Source organism: Canis lupus, chromosome 24 (genome assembly GCF_048164855.1).
Source record: "Canis lupus baileyi chromosome 24, mCanLup2.hap1, whole genome shotgun sequence".
Lineage (NCBI taxonomy): Eukaryota > Metazoa > Chordata > Mammalia > Carnivora > Canidae > Canis > Canis lupus.
In genome coordinates this window covers 30,810,919-30,838,677 of record NC_132861.1, presented here as the reverse complement: position 1 = coordinate 30,838,677, position 27,759 = coordinate 30,810,919, and the positions used below count along the sequence as shown (strand labels likewise).

At 38.8% G+C, this 27,759-nt stretch overlaps 1 protein-coding gene across 7 annotated transcripts in view; it reads right to left on the bottom strand.

Annotated features, from left to right (window-relative positions):
• Positions 1-27,409, bottom strand: part of FBXO16 (F-box protein 16) — a 62,743-nt gene extending 35,334 nt beyond the window's left edge. The window contains exons 1-5 of one of the 7 annotated variants that reach the window (XM_072796146.1): positions 27,017-27,153; positions 22,105-22,240; positions 13,708-13,743; positions 4,704-4,910; positions 513-677 (exon numbers count right to left, since the gene is read on the bottom strand). In XM_072796146.1, coding sequence (XP_072652247.1) covers positions 513-677; positions 4,704-4,910; positions 13,708-13,743; positions 22,105-22,203 — 507 coding nt within the window. In that variant the 5' untranslated portion in view covers positions 22,204-22,240; positions 27,017-27,153. Of the gene's footprint in view, positions 1-512; positions 678-4,703; positions 4,911-13,707; positions 13,744-22,104; positions 22,241-27,002 lie in introns of all 7 variants that reach the window. The other 6 variants (XM_072796145.1, XM_072796147.1, XM_072796148.1 and 3 more) reach the window with 6 other exon arrangements.
• Positions 27,410-27,759: the final 350 nt, after the last annotated feature.

Here is a 27,759-nt window from a genome sequence, read left to right as displayed (position 1 = left end):
AGGAGAATTTTTTTTTTTTTTTTTTTTTTTTTAAGATTTATTCACTCAGAGAGAGCACGAGAGAGGCAGAGACACAGGCAGAGGGAGAAGCAGGCATCATACAGTGAGCCTGATGTGGGACTTGATCCAGGGTCTCCAGGATCACACCCCGGGCTGCAGGCGGCGCTAAACCGCTGCGCCACCAGGGCTGCCCAGAAAAGGAGAATTTTGAAGTAATAGTTTATTTCCTTTGAACCAAGTCCCTTCCCCAACTTCAAGTTTGATCAATTTAGTCTTAGTCCTAGAATTCCTTTTTTTTTTTAAAGTTTTTATTTAAATTCTAGTTAGTTAATCGACAGTGTGGTATTAGTTTCAGGTGTACAATTTAGTTATTTAACACTTGCATACGACACCCTGGGCTCATTACAAGTGCACCCCTTAATCCTCATCACCTGTTTAACTCATTCCTCCTTCCCCCCATATTCCTAAACAGCTAATATTTGTATGCTTGTCACTTTTTGCCCCAAATTTACCTTAGGCTTGGTAACATGAAGTTCTTTTACCATTTGAATGTAGTGCTTCTTCCATATACCCTGCTCAAAGGGAGTTGGAGAAAAATTGATGTACCAGTTAAATCGTAGACATTTGAGCATCCAGAGCTGATCCAACTCTGTTAAGTTCTTCCAATGCCAGCTCACCTGGAAAAACAACAGTTGGAAAAACAACAGTTGGAAAAACAAACAAACAAACCAACCCTACTCAGGCTACATGCCCATTTTCTCTGGGTCTTGAGCTGTCACCCTGGACCTGAGATCACTTCTTGTTCTTTTCTTCCAAATCAAAGCTTAGTTACCTGCAGTGCTTCCTACCCAGGCAGAAGGATTTTCTTTAAATGTTAAATCACACTTAGATTCAGAGTCAACCAATATTTCTTGATTACCAATATTTCTTGATTACCTACCTATTACCATCCCCCCAAGGAGGTAGGTGTTATTATTACTCTCTTGCTGCAAATGAAAGGACTGTGGCTCAGATAAGACTTTGGAACTTCCTAGAAGTTCCTGAGGTTCATATGAAAGTTATATGAGGGTTATCGAAGCTCAGATCTGCATATTATGTACTCATTTTTTGGTATGCTTCCATTTTCTCTCCATTCTTGTGATTTAACTGAATAGAAATTTTATAAGTAGAATGCAATTAGTAGTATCATATGGTGTGTCCTAGATAGTCTTTAAGATTTCATACAGCTCTGCTCATTCATTCCATTCCAATGGCATCATGGTCACTCTCGCACATCTAGCAAATGATGGAGGTGACCCTACTATGTGCAGCAGTATTTCCAATAACTTACTACAGATTTTGAACAAGTCTTGCTGAAAACTAGGGTCAAGTTCATGTATAAAGTTCAGACTAGAGGTTCTGTGTCTTGGCTATAAGAGTCGCAAAGATGACATGTAACCTTCCAACCCAAATTTCATCCTTGGAAAACTGTTTCATTTTCAACATTAAAGCATTAATAACTTTTGAACAAAAGAAAGAAAGAAAGAAACAAATACAGGCGTGGTGGGTGAAACACTGTAATATACATCCATTTTTTCTGGCCCTCCTATTCTCCCTCCTTCTATCTATCAAGTGCTGAGTTCCAGTATATTTAGCATTGTTTTCTGTGCTGAAGAAGAGACATTACAGAATAGGGGAGGACATAATTACAAGAAATAACAGGTTCAGGAGCTGAAAGGATGAAAAAGGGTAGAGAATCTGACAGAGCCCTGCAGGCAGGAATAGAAATCACATCTACCTTGTTCAATGCAGAAATAAAACAACATCAACCTTAATCCCTATATGGTTAATTAACTCAGAATTCCATGGAGAGGTGAGGTTTCAGAGGGAGGGGATGAGGAGAAAGGTTTCTCATTTCTCATTTTTTCCTCATTTTCCTTACATCTTGTTTTAACCTGGGTATTAAGTTGTTTTTATTCCCCCAGGGTAGATAAGGGTTTGTATGTTTGTGTTTTTGCTTTTTAGTGTTTTTTGTTTGTTTTAAGGTAGACAGGAATGAGGAGAATTGAAGAGTAGGTAAGAGCTTTTCAAAATTATCAGACCCACCTCTCCATCTTTTTAAACGGTTCAAAGCTCATTTTATTGCAATGACAGTATTGTTTAAATCTAGCTGAAGAACAACTGTCTAAGTCATTCCTCCCTGTCAATACTGGGAACAAATGTAATGCTGAGATCTTGCAAAACAGACATATGGTACACATATATGATAGGATTAGTGATTTCAAATAACACTTCCCTTAAATGATAACATTCACATTGTGCAAAACTTGGAAAATTCTGAGAAGTTAAAGAAAAACAATACCCATCAGTGTATCAATCAGAGATAACCTTTATTAATAACCTGAGAGAGTTCTTTTCTTTTCTTTTTTCTAGGCATGTATGAAACAAAATTGGGAGATTCTATATATAAAATTTTAAATTGTGCTTTCTTCATTTTACATATTATAAGCATCTTTGTTCTTCAAAAACATATTTTCTAATGGCCATTCAATAATTCATCATATGACTATATGATAGTCTCTTATTATTGGACATGTAGAATGCTATGCTCTTTAAAGAAATGTTTCACTTTTGGAATATGTAATTAGTGTATATTAATACTAAATTTAAAGATCCAAAAGGACATGAGGTAAAAGTCTCTCTCTCATCCCCATCCTCTGGTCACTCATTCCCCTCACTGGATGCAACCACTGCTATAGCTCCTGTGTATCATTCCAGAAACATCCTAGGCCTATTTAATAAATATGTGTATATTATTTTTCCTTTCAAAAGTAGTAGGACAGTTCTGTACCTTTGCTTTTTTCACTGATGATACATCTTAAAGATTGTTGCAATTTATTTAACCAGTCCCCTAATGATGGACATTTCCATTGTTTCCAAACTTCAGCTATTACAAACAATGCTACAATATTCTTATACAGACAGGTTTTACATATTAAAGCATTCCAAGAAGTGGAACTGCTGAATCAAAGGAAAACGTTATTGGTTGTACCAATTTATCTACCAACAATATATGAATGTTCTTATTACCTCACACCCTCACCAATACAGAATGTGATCATTAAAAAAAAAAAAAAACTCAGTTAATTTGAGTCATGAAAAATGGCATCACACAATAAGGTTTAGCATTTTATCTCTTTAAAAACATCTATAGGGACGCCTGGGTGGCTCAGGGGTTTAGCGTCTGCCTTCCGCCAGGGCATGATCCTGGAGTCCTGGGATTGAGTCCCACATTGGGCTCCCTGCATGGACCCTGCTTCTCTCTCTGCCTACTGTCTCTGCCTCTCTTGCTCTCTCTCCCTGTCTCTCTCATTAATGAATAAATAAAATCTTTAAAGATAATAACATTTAAGAATTTTTAAAAATAAAAACTTCTAAAAAAAACTACATTTCTTTATGTGAACTACTTGTTCATTTCCTTTGCTCATTTTTCTGTTGTGTTGTTCATCTTTTTTATTTGTTCTTAATACAGATTTATAGGAATTCGTTAAAACAGTAGGAAATTATCCACTCACTGGCAATATGTTTTTTCCTTGTTTATTGTTTGGGGATTTATTAATGAAGTTCTTTTTTATGAAGAAAATTTTAATGTTCATAGTTACAACTTAAAATCTAATATATATATAATGAATAAAGCAAGATTTTAAATTGTGTATTTTCTTTTAAGACTTCTGGGTATAATAATACTCACAAAGGCCTCCTTCCCTATGTTTTCTTTGAGTACTTCAATGGTTTCCTTTGATTTCATACCAATCTTTTATCTTATTGGAATTTTTTTTCAGATAGCTGCCCAATTGTCCCAACACCATTTACTGAGAACTCCCTTCTTACTGCGTTCATTTTCTTAATTTTATATTTTATGTATGTATGTATGTATGTATGAGAGAGACAGAGAGAGAGAGCATGAGCACATGCCAGAGTGAGAGAGAGCACTAGTAGTGGGGAGAGGGAGAAGCAGACTCCCCAGTGAACTGAGAGCCTGATGTGGGGCTCAATTCTAGGACCTGGGTTCATGACCTGAGCTGAAGGCAGATGCTTAACCTATTGAGCCATCCAGGTGCCTCATCATTTTAATTTTAAAGACTAAAATTAAGTTACACATACATGAATATATGGTAACAAGTAATTTCTGGTATTACCAGACTCTACAAAAATTCTCAACAAAATGGCTATCAGTTTCATCTTGTAAGTAATAGAAGTATACTTCAACAACAGTCCCTTTTCCAAGGCTGCTGGAAGCAAGTCTACTCACTCTGAACTCTGAGTCTTGTATTTTTTGTGCATACCTCTCTAGGACCTCATTTTGAGCTTTTCTGTTTACAAGTGGCCTGCATTACTATACAATTCAGAATTGTATTCTTTTCCTATGCTCTGCAACATGAAACTATCCTGCTGATGAACCATTTTATATATATGCATTTGTCTCCCCAGCAGTGAATACTATCCTGTTGCCACTAGTGATGCCTTACATCATTTTACATGTATTTTTGAGCACTAAATACAGAGGCACAAAGAAGACAGGGGCTAATTCAAACTATATGGACTACACATACAGACCATCTCATCTATTTCTTGGTTTTACATATGTGCTTTTTCTCCCCCCTCATTTTAGAATTTTCTAGGCTATCAGTACAAAATGTCGTATACTTATTGTTTGCCTTTACCTGTGCACAACGACATAGGCTTCGGGGGTCCAGGAAAGAAAAGATGTATAAAGATAACACCCTTGGAAGCTTGGTAGTAAAATCCAGAGCTTCTGCTGGAATTTTTTCCTGAAGCTTTTGACAGCAGAACTTCTGCTGTGACAGGGAGCAACGTTCTAACAGGCCTGTCAAGATTCTTCTCCGTTGAGAGTCTGTCCATTTGTCAAACTGGAAAAAAGAAAGATAAAAAAACCCTGCAGGTTTAGTCAGATACCAGAGATTCATTAGAGGAAGGGGTAAGAATGGCATAGAAAGTGAGCTTAATATTTTATTCCTAATGAATAGCATGTATATCTTCCCCCAGTTAATAAATTTGATATTTTGCCACTTACCTGTCCTTTCTCACATTAATACATATGAGCATGTGCAAGACCTGAGTAGGTACACAGAAGTGCATTTGACCTCAGAACTTGTAGTTACATAAGCACAGTAAGTTGGAAGCTGGCCATATTCATGAACTGAGAAAATATATACTTAAAATATAACTTCAAGAGAAGGCATCTTGGCAATCTCTCTGGCCAGAGTTTCTGTACTAGCTCATAAGCGCTTAACTCTAGGACCAGAAACAAAGGTTTGCATTCACAATTGGAGATAAGGTGTACTACGCAAATATCCCTGAGAAGGGGAGTATGTTGAGTTAAAGTCTCTCTAATGTGTAAATGATTGATTGGAGAGAAAATGTCAATAGGAAGACCTGGAAAAAAAAAAAAAAAAAAGAGTGCCAGGGACAGGAAGTAGATGCCAGGGTAGACTGGGGCATGCTGAACAAAAGCTTTGGTCACTTCACAATTTCCCCCAGAGAGAACTCTAAATCAGTCCCAAGATCAATGACTGATCAAAGATAAGAATTTGAGAACTGGACAAAACCAAAATAAAGGCCCTTATGGGAACACCTACCAATTGAGTGAGCCATTTTACCGGAAGTCTAAACCTTTCTTTTTCCCTTAGCTCATTTTAGAGAAGGGAAATTTTAGAGAAGAGTTTGGGGCTACCTGTATTTTGTATACTATTACATTTCACATATATATTTTTTCTATGGTTGTCATAAAGTAATGAGAATTATAAGGAACTTTATTTTTATTTTTATTTTTTTAAATAAATTTATTTTTTATTGGTGTTCAATTTACCAACATACAGAATAACACCCAGTGCTCATCCCGTCAAGTGCCCCCCTCAGTGCCCGTCACCCATTCACCCCCACTCCCCGCCCTCCTCCCCTTCCACCACCCCTAGTTCGTTTCCCAGAGTTAGGAGTCTTTATGTTCTGTCTCCCTTTCTGATATTTCCCACACATTTCTTCTCCCTTCCCTTATATTCCTATAAGGAACTTTAGTTATAATCATAAAATATACTGAGTACCTAAAAAGCATGACAAGTCAGCTTCACTAGAGCCATATGATGTGTTTTTTTTTTTTAATTGGCAAGAATACTTCTTGATCAAAACTATTCACTATTATAGATCTATTTAATGGCCCAGGAATCTCAGTTTGGAAACTACAATTCAAAGGGAAATGTAGGGAGCAAGATGGAGCCACTCATGTCAAGCAGTGACATAAGCAGCCAAGGAAGGATGTTGTAGCTAAGACCAGATATCACCCAAACCAGCACAGACTGGCAGTACTAAAGACTAATAATCAGGAAGGCCATGGGTTTCTGGATGAACCAAGAGCTGATCATTACTGGAACCAGGAGAGGCCTGCAAAGGCCCAAGACTGATTAAGCTCCTTTAAACAGAGGATTTCTGGATCAAACTGTCAGACTCTGCAGACACTGACCCTTCCACTTCTGACGGTCTTTGAAAGGCAATTGTCGCTCCAGGCCCGGCCTGATTGATCTTAAACATAACAGAGATTCTCCACTGCTTGAACAGAATAAGCAGTATGAGCTGAGAGCTGACCTAGACTGGACCGAGGCCTCACCTTAACTGTGCTCTCAGGGACTGACCTCCATTTGGTTCGTTAACTTCTTGCCCCCTGTTATAGCTTCTCTGCTGTGTGACTTTGTATTGTACTTTGTTTTGTGTGATGTGTGTGAAGCTAAGTTAAATGCGTGATGACAAATGTCATTCTGTTTGGAATCCTGACATTGTGGAAAGACAGAACTCATGTAGAGAACTTTATAGTGTGCTTGCGGCAGGGAAGAAAAAAAACAAAACCTCAACTTACAAATAAATGAAGAAAATCTATTCATGTGTGAGTATTCCCTGATTTCTCCTATCCCTATTTCTGCACAATTCATATTTCCAGCTTTCACAGTGGGGGATTTCTTTCCTTTTGGGATGGATTGTTAGAATGAAGAGAGAAGCCAGATCAGAATGACTGGGGCCAAGGAAAAAACCAAGCCAGAAAAAGTGCACTGATCTATAAAGAGCCAAGGGGAGAGTGTGAAGAGAGAGAAAAGCAGTTAGGTTTTGGCGTGTTGGGAGTTTGGGAGTTCAGAATGTCATTGCCTCGACAGCAATTAGAGACTGTGAGAGAATTGAGGTATAAAGGAAGGTATTAAAAAGAAAACCACTGTACAGTGGAGTCACTTATGTTAAGGGCCCATGTCAGCAAACCAAGATTTAATACTAACCTAATTGTATATTATATATCCCCAGGAATATAACCTTTAACCAGTCAATGCGGAATTTCCTGGTCAGCACTAGGAAATTTTCCAACAGATCCCTTCCATTTCCCTTAGGAAAGCAACCTTGCCTAAAACAATGCATTCTTTGCTAATAATTTCTGCTGTTAGGCTCCCTCTCTACTTTTTTTTAAAGAGATTTTATTTATTTATTCATGAGAGATGCAGAGAGAGAGAGAGAGACAGAGCCATAGGCAGAGGAAGAAGCAGGCTCCATACCAGGGAGCCCGATGTGGGACTGGATCAGACACTCAACCACTGAGCCACCCAGGTGTCCCTTCCTCTCTACTTTTAAAAACCTTTCCTTTTCTGTAGCTCGAGGGAGCTCTTCTCTATTTGCTAGATGGTATGCTGCCTGATTCACAAATTGCTTAATAGAGTCAATTTGATCTTTTAAATTACCCAGTTGAATTTTTGTTGTTTAACAAAAGGAGACCTGAGAACTATTGTCAAGAGTTTTGAACTGGTGCTGCTGTGATTTTTCTTTGAAACACAAAGTGGAAATTGGAATTATTTTAAAAGTTCCTTGTAGGTGGCATTCTGTGGTTCTGTAGAAACTGAGCTACATAGGGACCCAGGATGATTATGGTCACAAAAAAATTTTCATGAGATATTATCATCACTGCAAGAAAACAGAAATAACCAAAAATGCCTAACAATAGGGGATCAGATATGCTAACTATAATATATAAACATGATAAGAGAAAGTATGGGATTACAGATTGATGGTGGGTTTGGGAAGGAGGCCATTAGAAGTCTCACTTCCAGTATTCTCCTATTTCTAATACTCTTTAGAAATAAATCACTAAATCCCAGCTCTGCCACTAAAAACCTCTCAATTTCCTCATTTATACATTAAGAATAATTATATCTAAATTGTAGGGTTGTTGTGAGGATTAAATAAAATAACATATGTGTAAAATTCTTAATGAGGTGCATGACTCATTGTAGACATAGTAGCCATCATTATGCAATATTATCATTAAAAACAATAAGTACGGGGATATCTGGGTGGCTCAGCGGTTTAGCACCTGCCTTAGGCCCAGGGCATGATCCTGGAGTCCCGTGATCGAGTCCCACGTAGGGCTCCCTGCATGGAGCCTGCTTCTCCTTCTGCCTGTGTCTCTGCTTCTCTCTCTATATATCTCTCATGAATAAATAAATAAAATCTTTTAATAATAAAAAAATAATAATAAGTACGGGGACACCTGGGTTGCTCAGCGGTTGAGTGTCTGCCTTTGGTCCAGGGCGTGATCCCAGGATTGGGGATTAAGTCCCACATCTCGCTCCTTGCAGGGAGCCTGCTTCTCCTTCAGCCTATGTCTCTGCCTCTCTCTCACTGTGTCTCTCATGATAAATAAATAAAATCTTTAGTAAAAAAATAAGTATGTGTGTTAAATCAGTGTGAAAAGAATATATATGCAAGCAATTAAATTAAAAAACATAAAATTCTCATGTTTGCAGATTGGCAAGGTTGTAAAGTACATTTAGAATGATTGAGGTTAGCTCATCTACTTTCATTGCTGCCCACGAAAAAAGAGTGAGCTCAGGTGGAAGAACAGTGATTTAAAATGAATATAAAAGAACCTAGCATTATAAAATGCCAAAGAAATCTATAAAAAAAATTAAAACATTTTCCACTAGAGATTAAAAAGATAATTATGTTGGTTTCTCATTTATTTCCTTGATTACCATGGTCAAAAGTAATTTATATCTGGCTTTGATAAGTGTTCTTTGCCTTGAGGGATTTTTCCTTTCTAATTGTGTTTGTTTAGGTTAATAGAAAATGAATTTGCATTCCTTGAACTCCTACCAATTGAAGGTGAGTTGATGACTCAGAAGAATGCTTCACAGTTGGGGAAAATCCCTTTGGAATTTAAAAGACGCTAGGAATAATCCAAAAAGTAAATAATCCGTGGAAGAGTTAACTGTCCAGGAATTCGATAATCTCCTACATCTCTCCCCTCACCTTTCAAGTAAAAATACCCATAACATAGTAGCCAGGGATCCAATATGTGAAATTTGGGGAAGATACCACTTTTCGATCCTGGTATCACATATGGTACCTTTCTTCACAGTTCCTTTTTTATATTATACTACATTATACCAAGTGTATTATGTTATATCACAATTAAGATAGGGTTATATTTTATAATTATTTTAATGCCTTTTTATATGGCTTTCTGGACTCAATAGAATTGTGAAAATCCTATGTTTGGAGTAGATGTTCCAAGGATTCTTGCTGCAGTTGCAGAAAGTGAGGACATTTGCTAGAGCCTTCAGGTTCCTCTCATCTCACACTAAATGGCAAGGAAAAGTTCACAGCAAGTGAGGGACAAGAGAAGAGGAAGACTTGTTATTTTTTGCTTGTTGGTTATTTATCTCAATCTGGTTAAGTTTCTGAGTCCTAATCAAAAAACACAGGGGCGCCTGGGTGGTTCAGTCAGTTGAGCATCTGCTTTCAGTTCAGGTCATGATCCCAAGGTCCTGGGATCTAGCTCTGCATCGGGCTTTTTGTTTAGCGGGGAGCCTGCTTCTCCCTCTCCCTCTGCCTACTGCTCCACCTACTTCTGATCTCTCTGTCAAATAAATAAATAAATATAATCTTAAAAAAAATAAAGTATGGACATATTATTTAAAAGTTTCAAAGAGGTACGAATACAGTTAGACATGAAAATCCTCTGTGACTGCTCCTCCCCATCCAATTTCATTCCATTCTCCAGAAATAACCACTATGCACAATTTGATGTTATACATTTCTATGCATTTGCATACATGTAGAGCCATCAATAAGGAAACAGTTAAATAAATTACAATACACCCATCCTGCAAGATACTGCATAGCAGTTTTTTTTTTCTTAAGATTTTATTTATTTATTCATGAAAGACACACAGAGAGAGAGACAGATATAGGCAGAGGGAGAAGCAGGTTCCATGCGGAAGCCTGATGTGGGACTTGGTCCTGGGACTCCAGGATCATGCCCTGAGCCAAAGGGAGACCCTCAACTACTGAGCCAACCAGGCGTCCCAACATAGCAGTTTAAAAAACGAACAAAACATAGCCATAAATGATCTGATATGTAATAAACCCAGAGTGTATTATTTTCTCATTCATTCATGGCCTATTCATTTTCTCATTCATTCCTTCATCATGGCTATACTGCGATCTACTTACTATTGACACCATTTATGATACAAAAAAAAAAAAAAAAAACTGCAATATTCCGAAACATGCCTTTTCATGTCCTGTGTGAATATTTCTCTAGTACAGATAAGCAGAAGTGGAATTACAGGTTCAAAGGACATTTGCATTGAAAAGTTTAATCAATCCTGTCAAATTGCCTTTTAAAAGTCTTTACCATTTTACAGTCCCTCCAATTGTATTTAAGCATATCCTCTTACTCTCCAATAAATCCTTACTTACATTGGATATTATCTAGTTCTTCAATTTTTGTTACATCTCACTGTTTGGGAATCTCATTGTTTTGTATTTCTCTAATTTTAGTGAAACAGATAATATTTTATATGTTCATTGGTCATTTATATATTTTTGTATATTTCTCATTCTTCTACATAGAGGAGGGGCTGTATTTTTCTTTTTGATTTGAAGGAACTCTTTTTTTTTTTTTTTAAAGATTTGATTTATTCATGAGAGACACAGAGAGAGCACAGAGAGAGAGGCAGAGACATAGGCAGAGGCAGGTTCCCCACAGAGAGCCTGATGTGGGACTCCATCCAGGAACTCCAGGATCTTGACCAGAGCCAAAGGCAGACATTCAACCTTTGAGTACTTAGGTGACCCTGTAGAAAGTCTTTAAAATCCTAAATATTAATCTTTACCTATCATGCAACTTGCAAAATATTTTCTCCTGTTTCCCTTTTGAAATTTAGCTCTGTTTATGGTTGTTGCCAGCAAATTAAAAGTAGTACCCTCTACTTTTTTCAAATTCCTTATAACACTATTATTATTATTTTACATTTTATTCTTAAGTAATCTTTATACCCAATGTGGGGCTTGAACCCACAACCCTGAGATCAAGAGTTGCATGCTCTACCAACTGAGCTAGCCAGGCATCCCCACTATTACTTCTGTTAACAACATAGAAGGTGAGAAAAAGTTTGAGGTGCTTTCTTTTCAATTAAGGTATTTCAGCTATTGTTTTCTGGGAGTTGTTTTTCTTAGAAGCAATTGCCTTTTCTAACAAGGATTAAAGGGCAGAGAAGATTCAAGAGATAAGGAATTAAACATGGAACAGGAAAGTAGAGGAGCTTTTCAGTTCCTTTTAATTATTTTGTTACTGTACAGAACGTCAGACAAGACCATGTGCTAATATATAAACAAAAAAGACATTCTATGGCCAATTATCTTTTGGATTGCCTATAATTGGATAGGTTTTATATTATATCTTACTGCATAATGTCCAGATTATTTTTAAAAATTACTTTACTTGTAATAGTAGATTGAGCTTTTTTAAATCGATACTTGATCCCTATAATAAAAAGGTGGTATAGTCATCACTGCTGTCTAATTCCAGAACATTTTCATTATCCCCCAGAAGAAACCCTATACCCATTATCCATCAATTCCCCAGCCCCTGGAAACCACTAATCTATTTTGTGCCTCTATGTATTTGCCTATTCTAGACATTGCATATAAATGAGATCATATGATACAAGGTCTGGTTTCTTTCACTTAACAACATATTTTTTAAAGATTTTATTTATTTATTTGAGAGACCGAGAGACAGAGACAGAGAGGAAGGGGGGCAGAGGCAGAGGGAGAAGCAGATTTCCTGCTGAGCAATGAGCCAGATGCAGGTCTCTATCCCAGGACCCTGGGATCATGATCTGAGCCAAAGAAAGATGCTTAACTGACTGAAACATCCATGAACCCCTCACTTAGCATATTATTTTTAGGGTTCATCCATGTTGTAGCATGTATCAATACTTTATTCCTTTCTCTTCCTTTTAAAAATTTTTCTTACCTTTAAAAAATTTTAGTATAATATACGTAACATAAAATTTATCAATTTAAAATTTTTTAATTTATTTATTCATGACAGACACACACAGAGAGAGGCAGAGACACAGGCAAAGGGAGAAGCAGGCTCGATCCAGGGTCTCCAGGATCAGACCCCAGGCCGAAGGTGGCACTAAACCGCTGTACCACCAGGGCTGCCCAAAATTTATCATTTTAACCTTTTTTTTAAAAAAAATTTTATTTATTTATTCATGAGAGACACACAGAGAGAGAGAGGCAGAGACACAGGCAGAGGGAGAAGCAGGCTCCATGCAGGAAGCCCGACGTGGGACTCAATCCCGGGTCTTCAGGATCACGCCCTGGGCCGAAGGCAGTGCTAAACTGCTGAGCCACCTGGGCTGCCCATTAACCATTTTTAAGTGTACCGGTCAAGGGCATTAAGTACATTCACAATGTTGTACAATCATCATCCCCATTCCTCTGCAGAACTTTTTCATCATCCCAAACTGAATCTCTGTCCCTATTAAACAATAATTACACATTCCTTAAATCTCTATTCTACTTTGTCTCTATGAATTTGACTACTCTCGGTACATCATATAAATGGAATCATACAATAGTTGTCCTTTTGTTTCTGCCTTATTTCACTTAGCATATTGCCTTCAAAGTTCATCTGCACTTTGCTTATATCAGAATGTCATTTTTTATGGCTGACTAATATTCCATTGTATGGCTAAACCACATTTTATTTATCCATTCATCTGTTGATGGATATTTGGGTGTTCATACTTTTTGAGTATTATGAATAATGCTATTAACATTCATGTACACATTTTTGCATGACCATATGTTTTCAATTCTCTTAGGTAGTAGAGACAGGTGGGGCTGTAGAGGAATTTGATGAGTAGTCAACATTGCTCAGCAATTGATCATGACTGAGAGAAGGACAATGATCACTGGGACTCTGTGTCTCCTTTGAGGAAAGCTTGAGGATGTTTTTAGTTGTGTAGAGGATGCTTGTATCTTGTTAAATAAAAGCATAAAGTTGTTACAGTCTTCCTTTGGAAATTTAAATATAGGTAGAAGGGTGCAAATGGATGCTAAGTAGCCAAATGGATGAACTGTGCTGGTTACCAAGCTGTTGTCTCAGATTCAACTCACCTTTCTAAACTCTACTTTGTAAGAGATAGAAACCTACTTTGTGAGTATAGAACCCTAATTGATATACATAGAGAGTATCAGTCAAATTTCTCAGGCAATGAGTGATCACTTATAACTTTATGTTCAAACTGAATTATTTGGGCTCTATGATAATTAAACATAACATAATAGAGAAGAAATTATGTTTTAAATGGTTACCCATTTTCCAAGCAGAGCTCTTCTTTCTTCAAATACCTACAATAAATAAAAAGAACAGAATGATTTTATATTTCATGGTTCAAAATACCCATTATAAGAAAGATATCATTGAAGTATCAATAAATAAAAACTGACAGTCTTTGCATTATACCAACTGAGTATAAAAAGACAGATTTCATTCCTGAGAGGGTACGTTGGAGGTGATATTGTTTTTGTTTCTCCATGTGGAATTATTCATCTTAAAGAAAAAATAACCCTTTTTTTAAAGGCAAGAAATAAGAAAAGAAAGGAATTGTAAAGTGAAATCAATTTTAGAATTTGAAAGAAGGTGAAAAAAACTGACAAAGGAAAAACAGGAAAATGGAGATCTTCCTCCCCCAAATATCAATACTCTGAGAACCCGTGAAATTTATGAATGAGCAGCTCTGTTTTTATATTTCGATGTGTATTTATATCATGGGTGCAACACTGATATGTTTGTAGGATTAGAAGTTTATATATGTGTACCTCTGGACATACAACTCAGTGTTTATCTGTATAGGTTTGTTATTATATACAGGTTAGAACAGAAACCATGTCTTATTCATCTTTACATCTTCACTGTACAATATAACGCATATTACAGGTACTCACGTTTGCTAGATTGAATGAATGTGGCTGTGATAAGGAATATCCTTATGAATGTATTGGCGCAATGTGACTAGATTTATGTATTAGTGCAGAGGTATTTTTCTGAGCATCAGTCACATGTGTGTTTGAATGAATGAGGAAAGGAGACTGATGTGAGAATGTTTGGCAGAGGAGGGAGTTATGAGGAGAGGAAGCAAGAGAGAGTCAGGAACAGATGTGACTGTCTCTCTCGCGCCCACATTCACCCCCTCTGTCAGCTTTCACAATTGGGATTGATGTTTTTTCCCTTCCTTTTAGCACTGCCTAAGTGCTCTAGTGTTGTAAGAATGTTCCCACTTGGAGAGTTGCTTAGGCCCATTTCTTCTCTTTTTTTGTGGAGGAGGATGAGGAGCTGGTTTTATGCTTCTAACAGATAATGCTTTCCTTCCTTTTTTAGACTCTCAAACTTTAGTTTCAAAGGGCATACAAGGGATGTCTGGGTGGCTCAGTGGCTGAGCGCCTGCCTTCAGTCCAGGGTGTGATCCTGAAGTCCTGAGATCAAGTCCCGCATCAGGCCTCATGCATGGAGCCTGCTTCTCTCTCTGCCTATGTCTCTGCCTCTCTCTCTCTGTCTCTCATGAATAAATAAATAAAATCTTTTTTTAAAAAAGCTATTTAAAAAGGCATACAAAATGGGAATTGAAATAATTGCTTCAACAACCATCTAAGGCCATGAAATGGCATTTTTGCTCCCGGCCGGAGAATCTCATATATCACAGGTAGACACTTGATAGACTTTAGAGAAGAATGCCCTTCTCCCTTTCCCCCTATTAGTCCTCCCCTGGGCTATTAGGACCCTCAAATAATGGCAACAGATAAACTTGGGATTTCTGAATGAAAACAGAAGATAACCTATAGAACACAGAAGATTTTAAAATCTGGATTCAAATATTTCCTCAACTCTTGCCCTCTAACCAAAGCCTGTCAATCATCTGTTACCTGACTCCAGTCAACAGCACCAGCACTTCTCTGATACCCAGGGATCTAGCTCCTCCCAACTCATATTCCATTTATAGCCCGCATTCCACTTGGGCTTTACAGGGTTTACCATGGCTCTTTAGTTGTTTCTAGTCATTTTATTTTCCCATGCGGATTACAACCACTTTCTCCATAATCTGTCCAGGTTGCAAGGCAGGCCCTCAATAAACATCTGCTGATTGAACAACAACAAAAAAGCTTCAAAAGTCATAGAATTTTAGAGCTAAAAGGAATTCTTGAGATCTTTTCAATTTCCTTATTTTAGAGAGGACAAGCAGAGGCTCAAAGGCTTACATTTATAAATTTTATTTTACTTTTTTAAAGATTTTATTTATTCATAAGAGACACAGAGAGGAAAAAAAAAAAAGAGAGAGACACAGAGAGAGAGGCAGAGACACAGGCAGAGGAAGAAGCCGGCTCCAAGCAGGAAGTCCAACGTGGGACTTGATCCCGGGTCTCCAGGATCACACCCTGAGCTGAAGGCGGCGCTAAACCGATGAGCCATCGGGCTGCCCTAAATTTTAAAAATCACTGGTACAGTTGGCTGTCTGTTCAGCTCAACCCTACCGTGTTTCTCACTATAACTGTGGTCTTCCCTATTCTGACTTCCAGCCCTACATTTGAACTGCTGGGAAGAAGAAAATGTTACCACAACCTCCTTTCAAAAGGCAGATAAGGTGACCATCATAGTGCCCAGTGACAATATGGGGCATTGGAAACAAAGGGGCACTGATTTGAAGGGGAGAGAAGATAGTCAGCAAGAAGGTAGCAGGAAGGGGCACCTTTGGCTCAGGTCATGATCCTGGGGTCCTGGGATTGAGTCCTGCATCCAGCTCCCTGCAGGGAGCCTGCTTCTCCCTCTACCTATGTCTCTGCCTCTTTCTCTGTGTCTCTCACAAATAAATAAATAAAATCTTAAAAAAAAAAAAAGAAGGTAGCAGGAAAGGAATGGAGTGGGAGGTAGGGAGTGTTACTTAGGCTAACTAACACAGTAGTCTTTTTTTTTTTTTTAGAGGACAGAGTCGGGGAGAGGGAGAGAGAGAATCTTAAACAGGCTCCATGCCCAGTGCAGAGCTTGACGTGGAGCTCGCCCTCATATCCCTGAGACAATGATCTGAGCCGAAACCAAGAGTCAGATGTTTAACCAACTAAGCCACCCAGGCATCCCTAAAACAAGTCTTTAGAGAGCCAATGACCAAGTCGAAGCAGGTCTAAGCAAATCCACTTCTTACAAAGGCATCTAGATCCAAATAGAAACTGATGGAAGTCGGGGGGCAGGGGGGAGGAATACCACTAGACAAGCTCAGTTCTGGCTCTGACTCGACCCTTGCAAGAAATAGAATTTGGGACACACTATTTATCAGGTGTTCAGTCAGTCTTATATTCTCTGGTTTAGAGTTAGTCTAAAGACTTGCAAATGAGGTTTGTCCTCTTAAAGAGCTGAAAAACAAAGTATTGATTCAAAATAGAAATATTAAAATGGATCATCTTTCCTCCCAGAGCCCTGCAGTTTGTTTATATCACAGTTTATTCAGAGCCTGCTGTTAAGTCAAAATCCTACGGTTGTTATTTTAGTCTGTTGACACTGCAGTTACATATTTCACCATGCGACATCATTACAGTGTAGGAGTGAAACATTTAGGGGCTCCTAAATTATGAGTGATGGATGGTAACTAGGTGCTTTTTCTCAGAACACCTTTTAACATGTAACTGTACTACATCTCGAAAAAGAAATGTTGGCTACTTTCAATTAAAACACTAGATGACGGGCCACCTAGGTGGCTCAGTGGTTGAGCCTCTGCCTTTGGGTCAGGGCATGATCCTGGAGTCCTGGTATTGAGTCCCACACTGGGCTTCCTACATGGAGCCTGCTTCTCCCTTTGCCTATGTCTCTGCCTCTCTCTCTCTATGTCTCTCATGAATAAATAAAATCTTAAAAAAAAATAAAACACTAGATGGCAAAGAAATGCATACTTTAAAAACACTCTTCTCTCAAAATTCATAATGCCCAAGTTATTTTGAAATCTGTCACATTTGGCTATGCTGATCATACTATCTTTTAAGGCATGTGAATTTGAATTCAATCTCTGTGCTAAAGGCCTGCTGCAAAGTTAAATTCCTGTACCCGGTGAAGCATCAAATGTTGTATGGAAGTGTTGAATTACTACATTGTACACCTGAAACTAATATTACCCTCTATGTTAACTAACTAGAACTTAAGTAAAAACTTAAAATACTGTGACCCTTTTTAAATCTAAAATAGTTGCATAGTTTACATTTTACTACAGAATCGAACAAAGACACAATTGAAATGAGAACAGAAAACAGGACCTCAAAATTACACCGATCATTGGTGACATTTAAATGCCCTGTTTTACAAGTATAGAAAAACCCTTGACATTATTTATGCATAGACACCTTCTGGCCAGCTGCATCCTTGGCATCTATTTTTAATACATTTTACACAGAATATTAGATCTGGAAGCAACCTCCAAGGTAATCTGATCCAACATAACTCATTTTATAAAGGAGGATGGTAAAGCCCAGAGAAAGGAAGTGACTTATTCAAGTCATGTAGGAAATTATCACTGTTCTGGAACCAGAGTTTCCAATTCCCAGAATTATTGTTATCTCCTTACTCTTATTTGTATCATTTTTAGATTGTTTTAAAATTTGGAGTTTTAGAAATTTTATTGCACTATGTAAAGTAAAAAATGAAAGCTTTCTTCTTACAGGACCACCTCCCCCATTGCCATCTAACTCTTTGGGGAAAACCATGATTAATAGTTTGGCATTGGAGCACCTGACTGGTTCAGTCAGTAGAGCATGTGACTCTTGATCTGGGGGTTGTGAGTTTGAACCTTACATTAAGTAGAGATTACTTAAAAAAAATAATTTGGTCTACCCATATACAAATTTTATGTGTGTCTATGTACATCTGCACATTTATATGTATGTGTGTGTGTGTGTGTGTGTGTATACATGCAGATATTTAAATGTTAAATGTCTGATTCTTGATTTCAGCTCAAGTCATGATCTCAGGGTTGTGGGATCATGCCCCAGGTCAGGCTCTTCACTCAGCAGGGAGCCTAGTTAAGATTCCCTCTCTCTGCCTACCCCATAACAAATAAATCTTTTTTAAAAATAGAGAGGTCTAAAGAACAAAATAAATATTATCTCAAGAAATTATCATTTTGAGACAAAAACTATTAAAAAACCAAGATGAGATAATGTAATGCTTGCTGTGATCTATTGCCCAGGATTTACTCACCCACCTGTTGGGAGTGATGTTGACTGTCAGCCATGAGCTTGAGAGCTCTGCTTTGTTCCATTTGCCCTTCCATGGGACAGCTAATATCTACTGAATAGTCAGCATAGAAGTATATTTTTTATTATTTACTTATTTATTTAAATAATCTCTACACCCAGTGTGGGGCTCAAACTCACAACCCTGAGATCAAGAGTCAGATGCTGCACCAACTAAGCCAGCCAGATCCCCCAATGTAGAAGTATACAGGCAGGTGGCTACAGGGCCAGGCCTCAGACCTATGGCCTTCTCTCTCTTCCTCCCTCCTTCTCCCCTCACCCACCTCCCCCTTTTTCCCTTCCTTTCCCTGGTGCTGATCCGAGAGCCCTCCACAATCAATGCTCTACACACTAATCTCAAAGTCTGAGTCTCTAGTAAGCCAACCTGCAATGGGCAATCAGGCAATTAAGATACTTTTTTTCTCCGCAGCTGCTAAATCGACCAAGACTTCTAATTTTTCAAAGATAATTTCTGAAAATCAAGGCACCCAACAAATATGTATTTTGATTCAAGTCACTTTTTCACATATGTGTAAAACCTTCACAATTCTATGAGAAAACAGATTTCAAAACCAAACACTGAAGCTTTTTGGTAGGGGAAAGCAGAGAAGCTGTTAGATAAACTGTTGTGAGTGCCAAGAACATTAACAAACAGGTGCTCAATAAACAGTTGTTGAGCTGAATAAAAAAATACTTTCTCAATAAACTTGCAGTGTTTGCGCTCATGGCCAGATGAAGGCTGAATTTCTGTCTCTCATTCTCTGCCTTTCCTTTTGTTTCTCCTGGTCCCTCCTCTTAGTCTATGTATCATTCTTCTTTTCTCATTTCTTTTATCTTTTTCCTTTTCAGTCTCTCTCCCTTTTATTTCTCACTATTACGAGGGCTACACTAATATCTCTCTCCTCAAAATTGCTAATGTTTCATATCAGAGAGTAGAAACAGAAAAGTGCTGAACAGGAAGGGTCAGGACTGATGCTCTTGTTTTGCCAGGGTGGTAGCATATCTACTCACTTTCAAGGCCGAGGCTCAAATTCAAACTAAGGAAGGAGGGATTTAGAGACTAGAAGGAGAGAGACAGTGAAGGAGGTCCCAGGGAGGATGGCTGAATTCTGACTCCATCTTTTGGAACTATGTCAGGCATGGAAAATGCAGAGAGAAAAGATAGAATCACAGCTCTTAACACATTACAGTCGAGTGGGAAAGTTGGTAAACAGTGATGAGAGCAAAGAGAAGCAAGCAGGAGGAGGCTCTCCCAAGAAAATGACATTTGAGTTGGCTAGTAGGGGAGGCATCAAGGGGAGCAAAAGAGTGGAGGTGTGAGAGACCAGGGCTCATCTGGAAGCCACTTAATTGGCCTGAGCATAGGACAGAAGGAAGCAGTGGCAGGGCTTGGAACTGAGAGGTTAGCTGAGGTCAACTTACAAAAGATCCTCATTGCTAGGTGTAGTGATTTGGAATTTACTCTGTGGAGCAGGGTCTGTTATCAGTTTCACACTGTAGGATTCACTTGGTATTTTATTTTTAAATTTTATTTATGTTACTTTTTTTTATTTTGATATTTTAGAAAAATCATTCTGGGGCCAGACTAGAAGATGGATTGGTAGGAATTGAGGCAAAGAAACCAGTTGGGAGTTACAGCAGTGCATTATGCAAAGGGTTATGAGAGTATATGAAACAATGATGTGAAGCTGGAGGCATATGTAAATGAATGCAGGAAAGGGGCCCAGATGAAGAGGAAGACTTCTAGAACTTGAAAATGAATTAGATGGGGACACCCGGGTGGCTCAATTGGTTAAGTATCTGCATTTGCTCAGGTCATGATCTTGGAGTCCTGGGATCGAACCCCACATCCCTAGTCAGCAAGGAATCTACTTCTCCCTCTGCCACTCCCCCTACTTGTACTCTCTTGCCCTCTCTCTGTCAAATAAATAAAATCTTTAAAAAAAATGAATTGGATGTGGAAGTGAGGAGTGAGGGGGTACTGGTAGACACACCTCTTTGGGCCTCCCTCTTATACTCCTAAATATCTTGGAATACTAAGGGTGCAAGGTCTTCATTGTTCTTTCCTTGGGACCATTTTTCCAAGGTACATTTGGAGTAAGACAACCTTGAGTAATGAGATACTATCTCTCTTTGGGGCCAAGGGTGGGCTTGCTTACTGCTTAGTATAAAAGCAGTGGATTCCCTGGGCTCACTGTTTCTTAGTTGTGAAGTAAACCCATGGTGTGTGTAGTATTTTTTTGGGCCTTCTGGAGCACTCTTGTGAGAAAAAGGCAGGCAAGAAGAACCAATGCAAATGTGGTGCTCCTGCTGCTTGCTGCACTGTAACAGAGATTTTTGTCTCTGACCCAAGAATCTTGTGTTTTCCTGTGAAAGAGTAGTGTCTTCTATGCCATAAGTAACAGACTAAGTTATTAGCATGTAAATTGGGGAAAACCAATCCAGAGCTGGCATGGAGAAGGATAATTTCTGGCTTGAGTGACTTGGTGTAAAGTGATGCCTTTTACCAGAAGGAGGAACTGGTGTATAGGAGCAAGATAATCAAGTCAGTTTTATTGATGTTGATTGTATTTTACTGACAACTAGGTGTGGTCCTTGTAATAGGTATTGACTATAGGAGCTCACTGACCTGTTGGTAAATTCTGCCCTTAAGTGAAGTACGAATAGAAATCCCCAGAGGTTGGCCAGTCTCACACACCAGCATGATACTCAGCTTCCCATCTCTGCAGTCCTTTGGTGCATTCTATTAGTGATTTCCCGGAATGCAGGTAGGAAATAAACTTCTTAGGCGTAGCTGAGTAATGTTAGTATCAATTGAGATTTATTCATTTTATTTGGTTAAATATGCAGCATTATCCAGTAACTGAAACTCTAGCAAGAAAATCTTTTTTGAGAACTCCTCACAGACAACCCTTTCCTCTCTCATTCCTGATGGTTCCAACAGAGAATCAGTGATGGAAGAGAAAAGCATTTGGGATGAAAGAGAGAAGAGCAGTGACAGTAGATATGGGTGAGGAAAGAACAAATCTAACACATTTTCATCATGGGCAGGGATCCTGTCTACTGCCAGCCTTGCCCACATAGCAAGGGCTCAACTAAGTTTTTTTTTTTTTTTTTTAATTCTCCATTTGCTCCTTTTTTCCCCGAAGATTTTTTTTTTTTTTCATGAGGGACACTGGGAAAGGCAGAGACACAGACAGAGGGAGAAACAGGTTCCTCAAGGGGAGCCCGATGTGGGACTTTATCCTGGGACTCTGGGACCACACCCTGAGCCGAAGACAGATGCTCAACCACTGAGCCACCCAGGCATCCCTCCATTTGCTTTTTAATCAATTACAACAATCCTAAACAATTCTTGTTCATATTTTGATAAATAACATTTTAATACTTTTTTTTTTTCTTTAAGGCATGGATACAATGGATTAAATGGCTCCAGTCACTTACCCGATCATTCAAAAGCTGATGGTTTAGGGGTGTCCAGGTACTCATCTTTGTCTGCATTTTGGGACCATCTATGCATTTTGGAGGTGCAAATGCCATCATAAAATAACTGAATATCCTTCCATAAGAAAAATCATACCTATCAGAAGAAATGAATCATGTAATCTTCAGAATATTGAAAGCACTAACACCACACCATCTTTTAGTATGTTGACAGAGAGAATTGGGGGGAAGAACATTTACTGGGAGCATTTTATAGGTCAGGCACTTTATATCCATGCTAAAAGTTCATAACAATTTGAAGAGTTGGTAGGTTTTAGCTCATTTTATGTATGGAAAAAATGAAGCTCATTGAAGTTACATACCCTGCCTAAGTTTATACAGACAGTAGGTTGTGGAATTAGATATCATACCAGATCTGTTTAAATCACTCCTACCTAGAATATACTGTACTGGCCAGAAATAAGTATTTTAATTTATAAAATCATAGTGCGACAGAAAGCACTCTATCCCAGTCCCTTGTGTCTTTCTTCCTCCCCTCTTTCTGATATCTAAGTAATAAGGGTTCTAGCTTGATACCATATTTAAGAAGTAGAATGGTGTAATGGACAAAGCTAAGCCTTTAGAGATGGATAGATTTGGTTTTACTAGGGGAAATGTGCTGTTTTTTAAATGCCCACTATAGGTCTACATTCATTTAATTAAAACACTTTAATTCTCATGAAGAATTACTTTGCCCTCAGTGCTTAAAATCTACTCATTTGGTTAATCAAGGTGGCCTCCTCTTCCTCAGCCAAGACATGGTTATGAGACCAAGCTAGGCCAGTTGGACTGACACTGGCTCATCCTTATTGGACGGCTGAGGTCGTTGTTCACAGTAGCACTGATGTTCTGTCAAATTGCTCCTGCTGCCTTACCCCTCAGAAGCCCCTTGTCCCTTCTTGCTCATTTCGTGAGCTACCTGACATCCTTGCAATAAATTTCCTCTTTCTGCTTATTTATTTACATTGCAAACATTACATTTGCTAACATTAAAAATTATAAAACTTTTAACCTTATACAGGTTTGATCTTGGCTCTAAAACCTACTAGCTGTATAATGTTTTGCAAATTATTCAGTCTATCTGAGCATTTAATCTATTTGCATCTACCTCCAACCACTGTTTCAAAGACTGGAGAAAATGGGTCCAGCAGAAGGCCTGACAAATGGATGGTCTCAATAACTAGTAACTTCCCTGTAACCTTTCCTAGAACTTTCTGTCATTTACAGGGTGCCTCAAAACCTATTAGAGAGCCATAACAAAATATTTAAAGTGGAAAACATTTAAAACGGGTTGATGATAGTTTCAATATATATCTTCAGAGTATCTGCTTTCTTCTGCCTTCCTTCCTCTCTGAAGGTGGGTTTCTATCAGAAGGCAGTGGTCGTGACCAAGAGAGCCAGGGCTTGCCTGCCTGTTCTTTCTTTTTTTTAAGATTTTATTTATTCATTCATGAGAGACAGAGAGAGAGAGGCAGAGACATAGGCAGAGGGAGAAGCAGGCTCCTTGCGGGGAGCCCCATGCAAGACTCAATCCCAGAACCTGGGGATCACAACCTGAGCCAAAGACAGACGTTCAACCACTGAGACGTTCAACCTTGCCTGCCTGTTCTATGGGCTCCAAAGACTACTCTACAGAAGAAAAAACTAGACAATTAAACACACACACACACACACACACACACACACACACACACACACATTACTTTTTGGCTGATATGGGATTTCCCTGAAAGCTAGATCTGAAATCTTTGAGGCTCTCACTTGACAGGTAATATTCTCTCTTGGGTTTGAGTTATAGCAGAAGATAAAGCCAATGTTTGAAAACTACAGGGGCATCATTACACAATTCCCTCTTGGCAGTTGCCTCCTGCCACCACTCCACTGGTATAAAGAAGACTCACATCAGCACTCACATTTTCCCCAACCTCTAACAGTTAATTATCTGAGTCACATGTGAGCCAACTTGCAAAAGGTATAAGAAATTATTTCATTACAGTTTTGTTAATTGGCAGCTATAAAAGTACGTGCGAGTGGGCAAGTTAAAGATACAAAGCATGGTCTTTGAGCCTAGATCTGCTCAGTTAAAAAATCACCTATTTCCTTTTGTTTTGCATTGTTCTTACTTATGTTTGACCTTTTTTCTCTTTAAAACAGTTGTTGTTTTTAATCTTTTTTTTTTTGAGGGTCATAAAGCTCTTGGAGAACATGATGAAAGCTATAAATCCTTTCCCTAGAAAAATGCACGTTAACACAAAATTTTGCTTAGCCCAGGTGAAAAACTCCTGCTGTAAGCTGAGAACTTTTCAGTTTGTGTAGGAAACAAGCTAGGCACAATTTCTGAATGAAGACAAAATAGCTTCTCTTGAGCTTCCCTAAGGTCCTGCACTGGCTGTTTTCCTTTTCCTGGTTCCTAAAAGCTAGAAATTATTTGATTAGCCTTTCTTCAATCAACTTGGTTTTCAGGAGATGGGGCTGGCCAGGAGAAACAGCTCTCTTGGTAATACAGTTCTGCTGAAGCATTCAAATGGGGCTGTCCTGCCCTTGCCTTCGTCATTATTCTTTTGTGGGTTTTTTCCTCCTCTTCCCATTCCAGAAGATGTGCAGTGTACATACCTGCATGTACACACATGTTCACAGCACACTCAGGATTATTACAAAGACAGAATTTTTATATAACATACACAAGAAATAACTGTCCCCACTTTTTGTCACCAAGACAAAGCAAGCTGTCTTCCTCTCCTTCCACATAGAAAGCTTGCTCCTGTTTTTTGTGTGACCTCTTTCCTCTTTAATGGCTGTCCCTGAATGCTGATCTTTAATTTTCCTTTAAATGAAAAGGAAAAAAGAGGGTCTTTGGCCTTAACCCCCAAGGTATGGTTCTAGTTCCACATTCAACAGCAAGGATGGGTCCTCTGGTGAAGTTTCAGGGGTTACAAACCTCCAATCTCATTTTCAGACCCACACTGTCACCATTATTTGACTTTACTAAGGACCTACTAGTCCTGTGTTAGGGGTACAAATATGAGTCTTTGCTTTAATAAAGCATGCAGTCTACTGGAAGAAAGGTTTTAAAAAAATATTTTATTTATTTATTCATAGAGACAGAGAGAGAGAGAGGCAGAGACACAGGCAGAGGGAGAAGCAGGCATCATACAGAGAGCCTGACGTGGGACTTGATCCAGGGTCTCCAGGATCAAGCCCTGGGCTGCAGGCGGCGCTAAACCGCTGTGCCACCGGGGCTGCCCTTTTTTTTTTTTTTTTTACAAAAAATGTATATATTTAAGGTGTACAATTTGATGTTTTGATATATGTATCAATTTGATATATGTATCAATGTAATCATTGTGAAATTATTACAATCAAGGTATTTAACAGATCCATCACCTCTCATAGTTAGCATTTGTGTATGTTGAACACATGAGAGCTACTCTTAGTTTTCTTTGTTTTTTTTTTTTAAGATTTTATTTATTTATTTATTTGACAGAGAGTGAGAGGGCACAAGCAGGGGGAATAGCAAAATGAGAGGGGGAAGCAGACTCCCCGCTGAGCAGGGAGCCCAATGTGCGATTTGATCCTAGGATCATGCCCTGAGCTGAAGGCAGATGCTTAACTGCCTGAGCCACCCAGGCACTCCTCTCTCTTATTAGTTTTCAAGTATAAAACATATTATTAATTACAGTCACCATGCTAGACATTAGATCTCCAAAACTTATTCATCTTATAACTGAAAGTTTGTACCCTTTAATCAATGTCTCCCTACATCCCCTAGCCCCTGGAAACCACCATTCTACTAAGGGAAATATTTTTTTTTAAAGACCAGTTGAGAGCAGCCCAGGTGGCTCAGCGGGTTAGCACCGCCTTCAGCCCAGGGCGTGATCCTGGAGTCCCGAGATTGAGTCCCATGTCAGGCTCCCTGCATGGAGCCTGCTTCTCCCTCTGCCTGTGTCTCTCATGAATAAATAGATAAAATCTTAAAAAAAAAAAAAAAAAGACCAGTTGATTGTACCACTTTTCAGCTCAAAAACCTTCAGAGGCTCTCTGATGGCTACAACATAACCAGACTCCTTAGCATGGAAGTCTAGGTCCACTATGAGTTTACCTCAATCTACCTTTTCAGCCTCATCCCACTCTTTCTCCTCAATCTACCTTTTCAGCCTCATCCCACTCTTTCTCCCTTCACGCACTATCCACCCAGACACACGGAACTTTGGTACAAAACAACTAGTACAGAACTCTGATGCTTCTTTGCTCATGTGGTTTTCTTACATTGCTCACCTGAATCCTAATCCCAGCACTACATAATCGGTGCTCAAATATTTGTTAAATCAACTGACTGAATGAACACAATAGTGGAGAAGAAGCAGTTTAAAGATTAAAACTAATACAAAGGTAGGATAAAACTCAGAACATTATGAATTGAACACTGGAATTAAACTCAGGATTATTGGATTTTTAATTTGGAATTAACAGACCAAAATAGGATTGAGTTTCTCTGCCAACACACATTGTGCATTGCCTTATCATCAGAGAAGGAAATAATATTATCAGAAAATTATCAGGAAACAAGGTATGGTTAGATTTCAACCATATATATAAGATGAATTCATCTTATATTCAACTAATTAGAGCAAAGCAAAAACTACACTAGATCCAAAGAGCTAGTGTCTGATAGGCACAGAAATAATTAACTGTTGTTAATTTCGTAAGTATGAAGCATCTGGCACTTAAATTGCAGCTGAAAGGGAGCAAAATGTAATCCCCAGGAGCACTAACAAGATTTGTGAGAGGCCCAGGAGAATCTCAGAGTGGAGCTCTGTAAAGAGTCTCCATCTTTTTCATGCACTGCCCACTGCTCTCACCTCTTTCAGCTCACCTCCCTCTTCAAGCCTCAAGCGCTGGTGTTGCCATGGCAGCTTTTTCTTTGACTCTGTCCAGCCCCCACCCTTCCTTCCAGTAGTCCAATCACCATCTATAGATCCTTTCTCTGGCATACGGGGTCTCTTAGGCAACAATGTGTGGTCTCTTGATTGGTCAAGAGATTCAGGAGGGCTGGCTCCAAAATTGGGCACACGGAGAAAATTAAAAAAGCCCGAGTGCCAAGAGGGTGGGAGGGGCTGCAATCTCCCAATATAATGCCGCAAGAAAGATGCGTCCAATCTGGACACTTAGAAGCACTGACAAACACTCAAGACATATTTGTGTTCCAAATGAGGGCAACCTACTGAGCATGCCCAATTACATTTCTCTGGCCATTCCCGAGCTCCAAAATGTAAATTCCACTTTTCCGGGTTTTAAGAGTGGCCAACAGGTAAAAGAGGGTGGGAGGGAAAAAAACAACAACTCGAGACTAGTTCAATAAAAGAATAGCACCTGCAGCAGGAAGTGGAAGGACATGGGGAAATTGCCTAACTGACAAACTCACAAATGCTTCAACGTGAATTTCAGCAGGAATTCGGGCTGACTGACAGATACACCAGGGAACCAGCAGATGGCATGGCTTAATAAGAATAACTCCAAATTTGGAAAATTTTACAGACCGGGCTCATTTAAAATTCTTGAGCACCCATCATATAATTAGGGGCAGAGTGAGAACATAAGGATAAAAAAGATGAGAAA